The 13,156-nt window shown below is 39.0% G+C and overlaps 1 protein-coding gene across 1 annotated transcript; it reads right to left on the bottom strand.

The window, feature by feature from the left end:
• Nucleotides 1–280: 280 nt before the first annotated feature.
• Nucleotides 281–7,493, bottom strand: LOC110459697 (EGF-like repeat and discoidin I-like domain-containing protein 3). The gene is made up of 5 exons (XM_021512071.1): nt 7,391–7,493; nt 4,830–4,996; nt 3,908–4,054; nt 2,108–2,261; nt 281–1,497 (listed from the first exon to the last, which is right to left on the bottom strand). Exons 1-5 carry the CDS (start codon nt 7,443–7,445, stop codon nt 1,262–1,264), a joined length of 759 nt encoding a protein of 252 aa, XP_021367746.1. The 5' UTR covers nt 7,446–7,493; the 3' UTR covers nt 281–1,261.
• Nucleotides 7,494–13,156: the final 5,663 nt, after the last annotated feature.

Genomic DNA, 13,156 nt, shown 5'->3' with positions numbered 1-13,156 from the left:
ATTTCATTGTGGTCCTAAACGTTCCGTTCTATTCCTGAAAAAAAAATGTATTTCATGATGCGACGACGTGCATAAAACAGTCATTTAATGCGAAGATGATCAGATCGTCCATCATACGTGCAACACGTTTGAAACCTACATTGGGTATAAAGTTAAACTTTGATACATTTATATTTCCAAACTAATGATTCATTTTGAAGATACTGTCAAAGATACATTTTCGTTCACACACAGATGTCGGGATGAAAAACAAATATCATTAAACAATTTCCAACCTCTTTTATTCAAAAAATTAACATTAGCAAAAATTATTTCATCAGTGATTTTCAACATCTATAACTGGCAACGCTACAAAAAATGATGATGGGACTGAGCCGTTGTCAGAACAATAGCGCATGTGAGCCGTCTCTCCCAAGGTGGTTAGATAGTTAACGAGAGTTCTTACTTTCAACAACAACAAAACGGGAAACATTTATTATTTGTAAACGAATGCAACGGAGTTGTTTTCATAATTTTATACCTTACGAATTTATTTTATCGGTGTGTGTTTAGACGTCCTATTGTGGCAGAGTATTGCGTTCTTCAATACTTTACCGATAATAAATACTTTATACCATTGGTAAAAATTAAAAAAAGTTCAGTATCAACTTCAAAAATAACTGTATAATAGTTATTTCTATTTTAAATGAAATGATCATTAAAAAAGTCGTCAAACTCCCCGTGTATTTAAATTATTCGCATTGTCACATCATGTCCATGTAACATAATTTATTTTTGACACAGCTTCCAATTGAGAGGAATTTCTATCCTCCATAGCCAGCTATGTGAAATAAACACGATTCCATACAGTACGTAGCTGTGATACAATAATGAAAAATGACATGAATTTTGTTACAGTAAGACAAAATCAATATAACAACTTACTGGGATATCATACGTGATATTACATAGTAAGTATTTGTTTTCTTCATCTAACGTTACAAAGACGAAGGCTACGTACCAATACAAGAATCAAACTCGAATGCCTTGAATACATGGTGTCCATGAAAATAAAATAGGCAAATCGAAATAAATTACGCACATTCGAAAATCGAAATAAATTACGCACATTCGAACACAATCAACACATCAATATAAAAAATAACTGGGATATCATCTCAAACCCGCAACTGACAAAAGGAAAAAACAATTCACAAGGATGACATGCCCATTGTGAGACAAAGTGCATGCGGAAATGACGTCAAATAGTAAGTGTTGACAATCATATTTTCACAAAATACCAAACCCCGTCCAGGTCAACCGTGATTTGTGACCCATTCACTGACCCCTTAAGTAATCTACATTGCGCAGACGTAACGTCAAACAGGAAACTGTCGCATTCCGGTTGTCTGTAACACTTCAAGCCACACAGTCCTTGGTTCGATTCGTCCGTGTCCAGGATAATAGAAAGTACGTCCCCAGTGGCACCAAGCTTGGCTCCCCAGCGATGACATGTACCTGTTCAAATACATATTGTCCCATCATACAAAGCATGGCATTCTATTATTCTTCACGCAAAATCAGTAACATCAATATTGTGCAACCTACCCCAGCAGGGTTGGGTTTTTAATTTGTGTGTGTGTGGGGGGGGAGGGGGGGGGGCTTTTGAAAAAGCAATATTATTGTCAACATATTAAATTTGATTTCAAAATTTGTTAAAAAGTACAAAAGCAAAGTAAATTTTCTCCTTTTTTTTCAAATGGAATACTTATGTATTATGTCAAAATGGAAAATAGAAACATTTACATTAGGTAAGTACCTGGCAAGCTCATTGATAAAAGAAAACAATTTTTTTTTTCAATTAATTTGATAAAGAATTTCAAAATCACAAAAACAGTACAATGTCATTAAGAATAAAACAGTTTGGCAGAAAAACAAATTGAGAAAATGAACTTGAGTTCGAAAATCAATATACATGTACATGTGCTGCATATGTTCAGCGTATGCAGGAGATTAAACTATGATTGATTTTATAAATACAAGAAAACACGAATGAAAGAGCGCAAAAAAAAAATATAATTAAACATTAGTAATTGCATTATGTCAACACTGATGACAGAATACATACTGCTTATTTCTGAGTACGGACAGCCCTGAACCTCCAGTCTCATTGATCCGTGGGAATGCATAGAGACGGATATAACCCGGATGTACTTGGCGATCACAGTTCCTTCTAGTGCATTGGTTACGACTGTATTTCTGTCGGAGTTTCCGGGAAACACCTTTATAAAGAAGGGAGGATACTTAATCCTATATCATTATTATAGTGAGCCCATGATTACTCTTAAATCTACCACATCCTCGATGTTACGAAGCTTTCCATCGGTTAATAGCCATGCTTTGTTTGGCGATATATCATGCGCTTGCATATATTATTTTCCAACAGACCAACACTTCCAAAAACCTCCAATGCAAATCTAAACAAGTGGTCAACGCAATGATTTCATTTGTCGAATGAGGGTACAAAACTTTAATTTTACATGTAATAAATGAGTTGCTAGCAGACAAACAAACATGATTTATTCTATTTCTAAATCTACTTAAAACCAGTCAGGCTCATAGTCAGAATGTTCCGTTGAACTACTCTGGAAGGTGACTTAAAATAGCGTTTGTAAATCTGTCAATTGCTGATTGAATTTGTTGACCAGCGATGTCGACAGATTGGAGGATTTTATTTATTGAAATAAACATCTCGTATAAAGCATGACGACAGTGATTATTGTTTATCGTCTGTCGACCAAATGGCGACTGTAAATGAATAATCAGCATCTTATTAACAGGAACAGTCAGTCGTTCTGTAATGGGTGCAACGTTTACATGGGTGCTGGAGGCAGTATGTTTGTGTATTTGACTCTGTGCGATAGAGCAGGTTGAATGCCTCCTTCGGAGTACCTAACTCATGGCTTTCCGGATGCACCCTGGTAAATCTATCCTTACAATTATTTTTACAGACTTATGTTGTGTCTCGGTCAGGGGCAGAGTCCATAGTCTTCCTCGCTCGGGCGAACGCTTCAACACCAAGGCGAACATAGAGGCATTGTCAGGCGTTTTTACTTGACACATATCCCTAACGACCACTCATTTTTTCCCTGTGGTGTATCTTAGCATTTCCTTTTGGAAAACGTTGGAAACCTGGAACATTTGCAAGTCAGTACATTGGCTACTGCTTGATCTACTTCCTTTATTGTTGGCAAAACAAAAATGTACATAGCCTTGAGCTAGAGGAGAAACCCCTGGTATACCGGCATAAGTGGCAACTAATTGGGGACTTTCTGCAGGTTTGGTTTGTTTGTGTTTTACGTCCTATTAACTGATATGGCCGTTTAAGGACGTGCCAGGTTTTGGTGGTGGAGCAAAGCCGAACTACCCGGAGAAAGCCTGTACCTGGCGACTGCCACACGTAGGCCTCGAACCCGCGACCCAGTGGTTGAGGGCTAGTGGTAGCAGAATGTCAGACGCCTTAACCACTTGGCCACTGCGCCCCCCTTCTTTCTGCAAAATATTGTTGTTTCTCGGAGACTGTCTTACGTGCACTTTCATCTTTGGCACTGTCTCCCCTGACAACCGCCTTCATGTGACCTTATCATTTGCAAGAACGTTTAACACTGAGACTACTTTCATTGGCTCTGCTTTGGATTAATTAACTAGCATAATTAAAATACAAATGATTGTCAACATACATTTTGAAATTGTAACTTAGGTGTATAAGTTTCGTATAGTTTTCATTTTTATTTCATATAGTCTCAATGAAGGTAGCTTAAATTATGAAATTATTTTCCTCTAAAAAATCTATACTTTAGAAGAACAGAACAACTCAACCATATGTAGATTTGCATAGCTGCGCATGACCTTAAATGGGCATTGTTACCTGTACATCGCCTGTAGAGTTCGATAAGGATGTCCAGGTGATTCCGTCCATACTGATGTTGACACTGTACAAAGACACCCACTGACTATTGTCTTCCCTTCCCTTAGTCTGTATTGCCTTCAGCATTGAGACTGATCGAAACTCCACCTGTGTTTGTGCACGACAAGGAACCATTATAATTAAATACAAATGCATTTATAATGATGCACCATGAACTAAAATGGCCGTAGCCTGGTACATGTAGTTGGAATTGATTCTGCCGCGGTTCCCATTAAATGCTAGTTTAAATATAAAGTAGTTGTTGTAACCACATGTTGTTTATTTGGAAAACGGGGATTTTTAAAATATCTTCTCTTTATCTGTTTTTTTTCACATTTGTTTCAGAGCACGTTGGAAATGAATTTCATTATACCTAATTCGCCGACGAAATAGCCATATGATGCATTGTCAATATTTACCTAATATGGCTTTCTGAATCCATCTATTGGTTTATTGAAAACGTGTTTTCTTACTGTATCCGTATTTTAGTAATTGTTGCAGTAGGTTTTTTCATCTGTTGTTGTAAATTGATTGTCACTAAGCAAAAGTTTAAAACTTTTCTAGAATAAGTCAAGAATGTTAATATTATATATCACGTAGTGTTTTACTAAAATAAATAGTGAAACTAATCGGGAAGTTATACGTAAATAATGTCTTATAAGACTGGAAAATAGTGCTAAATAGACACAAAAAACATTCTTGAAAAACTCCAGATTGTTAATATATATATATCGCTACGTATGATTTAAAACTTTTTTACTAGAAGAACTATTGAAACCAAAAGGGGAGTTATATGTAAATAAAGTTTCATGTCATTTGTAAATAATGTTCATCATCACTTGAATAATGTCCAGCATTACCTGTAAATTATGTCCAGCATTACCTGTAAAAAGTGTCCGACTCCAGAATAATTGGGACACCAGCTTCTGGAACTGCTGAATCTGGCTTTCTCTATAGGACAATCACGAGAAGTAGTTGACGCTGTGATTGCATCGTCGGACACGCCGTATGGTCCGGTCACCAGGTCGTATTGACAAGGACCACATCCAGCTGAAACGTTTAAATTACTTTTATATGGGTAACATTTTTTAAAGATCCCCGTACCGCTACCAAAACTGAATATACATTGGAAACCTTTTGACATGACTACAACTTTGATTATTCATTTCTGAAAAGAAAATCATACCTTGCGAGACTTCTGATCGAAAAGATGACAAAATTAATTGAAATTAACAACACTGTTCTGAGTGAAAAGTAAATAACGGAACTAGACTCGGAGTCGAAGCCTGTAACTCAAATCGATATAAGTCTACTGTCGATGTAACCAACTGAGACTAAGAGCCTGTAACTCACATCGATATAAGTCTACTGTCGATGTAATCAACTGAGACTAGGAGCCTGTAACTCACATCGATATACGTCTACTGTCGATGTTGCCAACTGAGACTAGGAGCCTGTAACTCACATCGATATAAGTCTACTGTCGATGTCACCAACTGAGACTAGGAGCTTGTTATTCACATCGATATAAGTCTACTGTCGATGTAACCAACTGAGTCTCATGATCAATGAAGGTGTCCTGGTCAAGTTGCGCTATATTTACTTCCATAACGAAATAAGAGAAAGGTTACTTTATATTCGAAACACCACAGTGGAACCCCTTATGTTTACCTCGAAGGAAAATGAGGTCCTTCATTGATTCCTTACAATTGGGTTAATTAAGGATATTTTTTTTAAAAATGTTTTGAGTCAAATGAGAACGTGTGCATGGTGTTGAACTTCTCTATAATGACATTTCTACAGATATACGACTACTGACACACTTGACACATGTTATCCGACAGTTGTACGGCTATCGATTTCACTACACAGCCAGCTGTACCATCGAGTTGGTAAATCAATTACAACATTGGTTCACTCAGCACATTAATATGAAATATGTTTTTAAATACTGGACCACTTAACACATATATGGCAAAACGTTTTATAATATAAAGTGCACTAGTCACGTATATGTTACTCACTTGAAAGTATGACGCTTAATGAAGCAGTTCATGTCGGATCTGTTTCAAGACCAATTCAATTCATCATCCAATAAAATTGACAAAGGCAAGATTCAAACCTTATATTTCAATCAACGTGTGTGGGTTTTTTTTAAATTATATTCATTCAGATATTTTGTCATAGGTTCTGGAGCTTGTGAAAGTCTACGTATTGGTGTAAAGTAAAAATAATATCGTCCGTCATTGCAGGACCATCATACAACATGATGGTATACGTTGATAGTTTAATACAACAAAATTACGTAAAAACAAAACACAAAACCAACCATATTTTAAATGTCATATTTAATTTGTGTTGATGACTTCATCAGATTTCAAATTTTCTGACGAGTCATCGCGGGAGAATAATGTCTAGACGCGGTGCGCAACCTCAGCTGCGAATCTACGGCAGCCATCTTTCTACTAGCTGTAAGTGACAGAAAACCAGACGTGGCTTGAAAGGATGAAAACAATTATATATGGCATTTGGCTGTTCTACTGCATTTCATATAAGACGGGACCACATAGATCTACGTTGTTTTAGAAACCGTAAGCTGATAATATTTTGCTGGTTGATCGTTTTTGGTGTTTGATCAATTTCTTGTGTAGCTTCAATAAAAATGTAAAATCTCATCAAGTTGTATCTTCTTTGTTTAAACATGTCAATTTAGTTATCTCCCTTCGGAAAATCCTACGCACAGGCAATGTTAACCAGGTCAAATTTATCGCCAAATGAACAGGCTGCATTTGGTAGTTGCAGTGATTCCAACTTGAGTAGTAATTGAAATAGATGTATGTATATGCAATTGAGGACACTATATGCGTTCATTGCCTCCACTAGGAATCGAATCTGATATATCTTGTTTACTAGCCTGACGCTCTACCGAATGCGCCTGACATTGTTTTCGCTCTAGCCCAGTAGGCAGGAGACAGCTAGTATGTTACCAATGTGACATATATACATAAACAATGAGATAATTCAATTATAAGATACATATTAATAAAATGAATGCAGGAATTAGAAATACCGTTTCCTGTCGATGGAGATCCGCTCCAAATATCTAAAAACAAAACTTTCCTACCAGGAGTAGTAAATACATTGTATATCGTTTGAGTGTTAGGTTTACGTAATGTTTTGCCTAATAAGTTCACAAACTGTCTCAAGTATTTTTATACATTTCTTACATCCCAGGAATTATTTTTAAATTTTGACTTCTAGGTCAACCACAACCGCCATATAAATCAGTATGAGTCGGTTATTGAGCCGTTACAAATGAATGCCATGAAAAGAATCGTCAACGAGATTAAAATCGTAAATATATTGTACAGAGGTTAGCAATGTACGAAATTGATAAAACAATTGCTAAAACATAAAATTCAAGAATGTATATAAACAACTTACCAAAGGACAAAATCACCATGGATAGGAGAATACAAATTTGTAGCATGCTCTCCATCGTATGTATCCTAGGCCAATGTCCTGTAGAGTTCCATTAAGCAGTCGATGTTGCAGAACAGTTATGGAGAAAATGATTTTGTGACGTCATTTCCGAGTCAGTGTCAATTGGGAGTGTTTGTCGTTAGTGGCGATGCGATAATAACAATAAAAAAACGTATGATAATGGCAATGTTTATCTAACTGGTATGCTGAATGGGCAGCGGTATCATCTTCCTAATGGCATTTGTTTAACAATGGAAGTTGTTTATTTACCTGGGATTCCCTCCCCTTCCCTTTAATTTTCAGGGAGTGATTTATAACTATAGATAAAATTCATACGCAGAAATCAATATTCTGTGCACAATCTTGTTGTAAAATCTTCTTGTCCAACCTTGAGGACGTCGCCTGACATACATAAATGAATACCACGGCTAGGATGCTTCCATACTGTCTGTCACTATCTCCTTCACGTGCCATGTTTGCCATGATCACACTTTAGATAAAGTTTCTTGTAATAAAATGGGAACGTTAGTTTTATGACCCGAACATAATATGTATCACTACTTATTGAAAGTTTTCTTCAAATCAATTTGTAGCATTTTTTTGGCGGGAAAATATTTATACATGTTGTAATTATTACTGTGTACCTGGACTTTTCGTTGTCGCGGTTCCCATTTCATAATAATTTATAGTATAGTATAGTATATGGTGTAATCATACATACTTTGCTTATTTGTAATGGTAAACGGGACTTTTCCTTTATTTGTTTTTCTTAATATATTTCAGAGTACGTTGGACATGAATTTCGACGACGAAAAAGCCATATATTATTCAATTATATCCTTTGACTGAGGTCGATAATAATATGAAAAAATGATACATGTCAATATTTATATGAAATGGCCTTCTCAATCCACTTATCGGTTTATCGAAAACGGTTTTTCCACACTGCGTCCGTATATTAGTATTGATTGTAGTGGTTCTATTGGTGTGGTGGGTTTTTTAAATCAATGGCCACTTAGCAAATGTTTAAAACTATTCTGGAAGAACTCGATAATAGTATATGTTACTCAGTCTTTTAGTATAGTGAAACCCAAAGAGAGGCAACACTTAATTATACGACCGGGAAATAGTGTTAAATCTATAAAAATATAATTCCAGATTGTAAATATATATATATCGCTCCGTATGTTTTAAAATTCGGGTGTATTTTTAATACAAGAAATATTGAACCCAAAGAGGAGTTACATGTCAATATAATCTGTAGATAGTGTTTCATCATAGCTTGAATAATGTCCAACATTACTTATTAATAGTTTCCATCTCGAGTATGAAGGCAACAAATGGTACTGGAACAGCTGAATATCGCTCTATCAATAGGTCAATGACTGTGAATAGTTGACGTTGAGAAAATCTCGGACACCCTGAACAGATCGTATTCACAATGACCCCACCAGCCGAATTTGCAGCTGCCCTCACTGCTACTTTTCAAATTCATGACAGGATCGTCCATAGCACCCCAGGCAATCCAAAACCACCAAAGCTCAAGTTGGACCCACCAATTGTTTCTGCTGGATGTGACCCGGACCAATGGTCAGTTTTACCAGGCAGTGGAACATGTTTAAGGTTGGAATGGCCATTACTGACACTGTTCTCCCCACTGCGCTATTCTACTGTTGTGACACTGATCTACGGACAGATGTTCAACGTGACCCTCAGTGCTATGTAGCTAATATGGCTGAGGCTGATCTCCTGGCTGCTATTAAGAGAGTGGCTGTTAGAGAAGAAGCGCTCCCGTTCATCGCATCAAGCTGAGCAGAAGGCACAATCTCCTGGCATCGGTATTCGGACATTGTTGGCAAGTTCCCGCGGCTAGGCTGCACTCTGCCAGTATAGGACCACATGTAAAGTGCCACATTGTACTCATGTGTGTCACTAAAGTGATGAGATCAAAATGGACAATCTTGTACAGGGTATTGCTGACCCAGAGTTCTATCTGACTTGCTAGGTGACACAAAGACAGACAGGACACTGGAAGAAACTGTGTCATTTACTGCACAGAAAGAGCACGGTAGAGCAACAAAGTCTGCAGTGGGAGAATCCTCAGGTGCCATGTGTGCTACTCATGCCAACCCCAAGCCACCCACATTGTTTGGAGCGAGATGCTGGGCATGCGGTAGCACAGCTCACGGACCACATTTAATTGCGCTAAGGGAAGGACACTTCACCACATCCTGTAGCAAGTGCACAACCTGTGGTAATTGCGGTCACCGTAATGCCTCATCCAGAACTTGTCAGGGTACGGGTCGCAGGAATTCTTCGATAGGCCATGTTTCAGGAGTTTCATCTAAGGACACAAACTTTGGTAAAGCCGGTTATGTGTATGACCAACTGTGCACAGCACTGTGTCCCCCCCCACCCCCCCCCCCCCCTCCATGTGGTCGGTTAACATGACACTGTTGCCAGAAGATCACACCAACTTTGAACACCCCATGCTGAAGACGTCAAAACTGAAATCAGTTAGAATATCTATGGTGACTGACACAGGGTATCAGAGTTCGATTATACCCCTGAAATCTGCCTATATTATGGGAATGTCGAAACAGGATCTTCTCCCTGTTAAGCCTGTCATGCATGGAGCTATAAAAGAAGACCTTGATGTAATGGGAGACATTACTAACTCTACACGGTCAACACGCTTACTTTGCTATGTATCTGACACTATGAAAAAGACCTTCCCATGCAGGGAAGCGCTTATATATCTCGGGGTCATTCCCACAAACTTCCCCAATGTGCCTACGGATGTCAACGCCTCAGTTGAGGACTCTGACGAGATAATTTGTTCTTGACCCAGGCGTCAAACGGAACCCCCCATCACTGCTAAATACGCTACCCAGAGGACTACGGGCCACAGAATAGAACATAGGAGCTCTCAGAGATTGACTTCTTGACTATTATGGTTACACAACCTTCAATATCTGTGAGCATCAACCATTGACTCTTACAACTCGATGTTGATCCGAAAGTGACGCCGGTGGCAATTCACAAGCCAGTACGTGTCCCAATTAACTGGCAGGATAAGGTATATGCTGATAATGAGAGGGATGTTTGCATCGGTGTACTTGAGCGCGTCAGTACAGATACTCCTACAACATGGTGCTCGAGGATGGTTGTGACTGGGAAAGCTGACGACACTCCACGTCGTACTGTAGATCTACAACCACAAAATCGTCATTCTGTCCGCCAGACCCATAATGTGCCTAGCCCCTTCCATCTGGCAGACCGTGTTCCTCAAGGTACGAGAACAACGGTGACAGACGCCTGGAATGGATACCACTCTGTGTCCATCTAAGAAGACGATCGACATATCACGACCTTCATCACGCCATGGGGGCGATATAGGTACAAAGTGGCCCACAATGACTAATCGCTAGCGGTGATGCTTACAACCAGCGCTTTGATGTCATACCTTCCAATTTTCAAGGTCTAGTGCGTGAATGATACCTGCATGTGGGCAGCGTTATTGAAGCGGCAATCTTTTAAGCATGTGAATGGTTTGACCTGTGTGCTCGTAATGGCATCAAACTTAACCCAAAGAAGTTTCAGTTTGCCCAGGACACCGTTGACTTTGCAGGACTAACAATCACTCAAACAAACATTCGACCTAGTGCTAAATTCCTAGATTCTATCAGAAAATTCCCCACACCAAATGATATCACTGGTGCCAGGGCATGTTTCGGGCTTATTAACCAGGGTGCGTACGCCTTTGCCAGGACAGGACAGAAGAAACCTTTTCGGACTCTGCTAAAACCGTCTACAAAGTTTGTCTGGACAGATGAGTTGGACCAGCTATTCAATCAGTCCAAGGAAGTCATCATACAGGAGATGCTGGAAGGGGTGGGTCTGTTTGACCCTGACCGACCGACTTGCTTGGCTACTGACTGGTCCGTTGATGGAATAGGGTCCTTCTTGATGCAGAAGTACTGCCAGTGTACTGCTAAGACTCCTGCCTGCTGCCCTGATGGTTGGAAGCTGTGTTTAGTTGGCATCAGGTTTACATATCCTGCTGAAAGCCGCTATGCTCCCATTGAAGGCGAGTCCTTGGCTATTGTCTATTCACTCCACCAGACTCGCTATAACGTGCTAGGATGCAAAGATCTACTCATAGGCACGGATCATAAGCCACTTCTTCAGATCCTGAATGATAGGTCACTTACATAATTAGTAACAGACGACTTCTTAACCTCAAGGAAAAACCTCTTGGTACAGGTTCATAGTTGTACATGTTCCTTGAAAGAAGAACTAAGGTCCGGATGCTACTTCTAGACACCCTGCCTCCGCGCCCGAGCACCTACAATTTCCTGGCGAAACTTTGGACCTTGATATGGATGACAACAAATCTATCCCATTGCATGACACTCTAAATAGCCTTTTCCAGCATAGGACATGACTGATGACACATTCACTGTTGCAGCAGCGACTACTGCTGTTGTTACCGTTACATGGGACATGGTTCGAGAAGCTACTGCATCAGACAGCAAATTCGTCAACCTCATTCACCACATAGAGGCTGGATTTACTGAAGATTGCAGAGAGCTATCTACTGATTTACGTCCCTATCATCGCTTTGCAGCCAGTCTGTGTGTGGTGGATGGTGTGTTACTTATGGGTCAACGCGTGGTTATCCCACCTGCACTCCGAAAGCATGCACTTAATGCACTACATGTTACCCACCAAGGTGTCAGTGATATGCGTGCAAGTGTCATAGACTCAGTGTATTGGCCCGACATCACAGCTGACATTGCCAGAATAAGGGACCAATGTTCTCATTGCCACCAAATGGCTAGGTCAAACCCGATGCAGCCCCCATCAGACATAACACCACCAGATTACCCATTTCAGATGATCTGCAGTGACTACTTCACTTACAATGGCAAGGACTATGTGGTGATCGTGGATAGATAATCCAACTGGCCTATGGTGCACAGGTCAGATTCCGGGGCAGACGTCATTATGTTATGTGTATATGTTGCAGGTAGCAGTCATCCTTTAGATTAAAGAATTCGAAAGAAAGGAAGATGTTAATTCTAATTTAACTACATCTTTGATGAATCATTTCTACAAAAAAAACATACCTTGCGAGACTCTTGCTTGAAAGCATTTATTTATAAAGATGACATTAATTCAAATCATCATCACTGTCCTTAATGAAAACAAATGAATGGCGCTAGACTAGGAATCGAACCATGTACCTCAATTTGATATAAATCGACTGAGATTCCAAATGCGCTACAGTTACTTCAGTTAGCAGTATACAGTAGAGGGTTGTGGCCATGGGTGAAATTTTTGTTAAATGGCTTACCCCTGTATAATGATATGTAAAAAAAAAATGAAAAAAAAAAACTTTATTAAAATTGGTATAAGCATGATGAAGTGGGCTATGTGAGCTTCACATTTAAAAAAAAAAAAAAAAAAAAATGGTTTGCTTCGAGAATAAAGTCTTGGCCATAATCAGAAAGGGTGCCTACACATGAAAAGCTAGCTTTACAGGAGGTAAAAGTTTGACAACAGCACACGACGCAAAATTGCAAAAAATCAAGTTGTACAACTTTACTAGGGCCCAGATAATTCTGCAACCAAGTAGGTAATCTTTAATTTTAGACAGAACTTAGGGAAAAAAATACTAGTTGCGGGGGTCAAATTTTGGGTCGAAAATAGCATTATTTGGCA

The sequence above is a fragment of the Mizuhopecten yessoensis genome, unplaced genomic scaffold (assembly GCF_002113885.1).
Source record: "Mizuhopecten yessoensis strain PY_sf001 unplaced genomic scaffold, ASM211388v2 scaffold10185, whole genome shotgun sequence".
Taxonomy (NCBI): Eukaryota; Metazoa; Mollusca; class Bivalvia; order Pectinida; family Pectinidae; genus Mizuhopecten; species Mizuhopecten yessoensis.
This window is presented reverse-complemented; position numbering and strand designations above follow the sequence as displayed.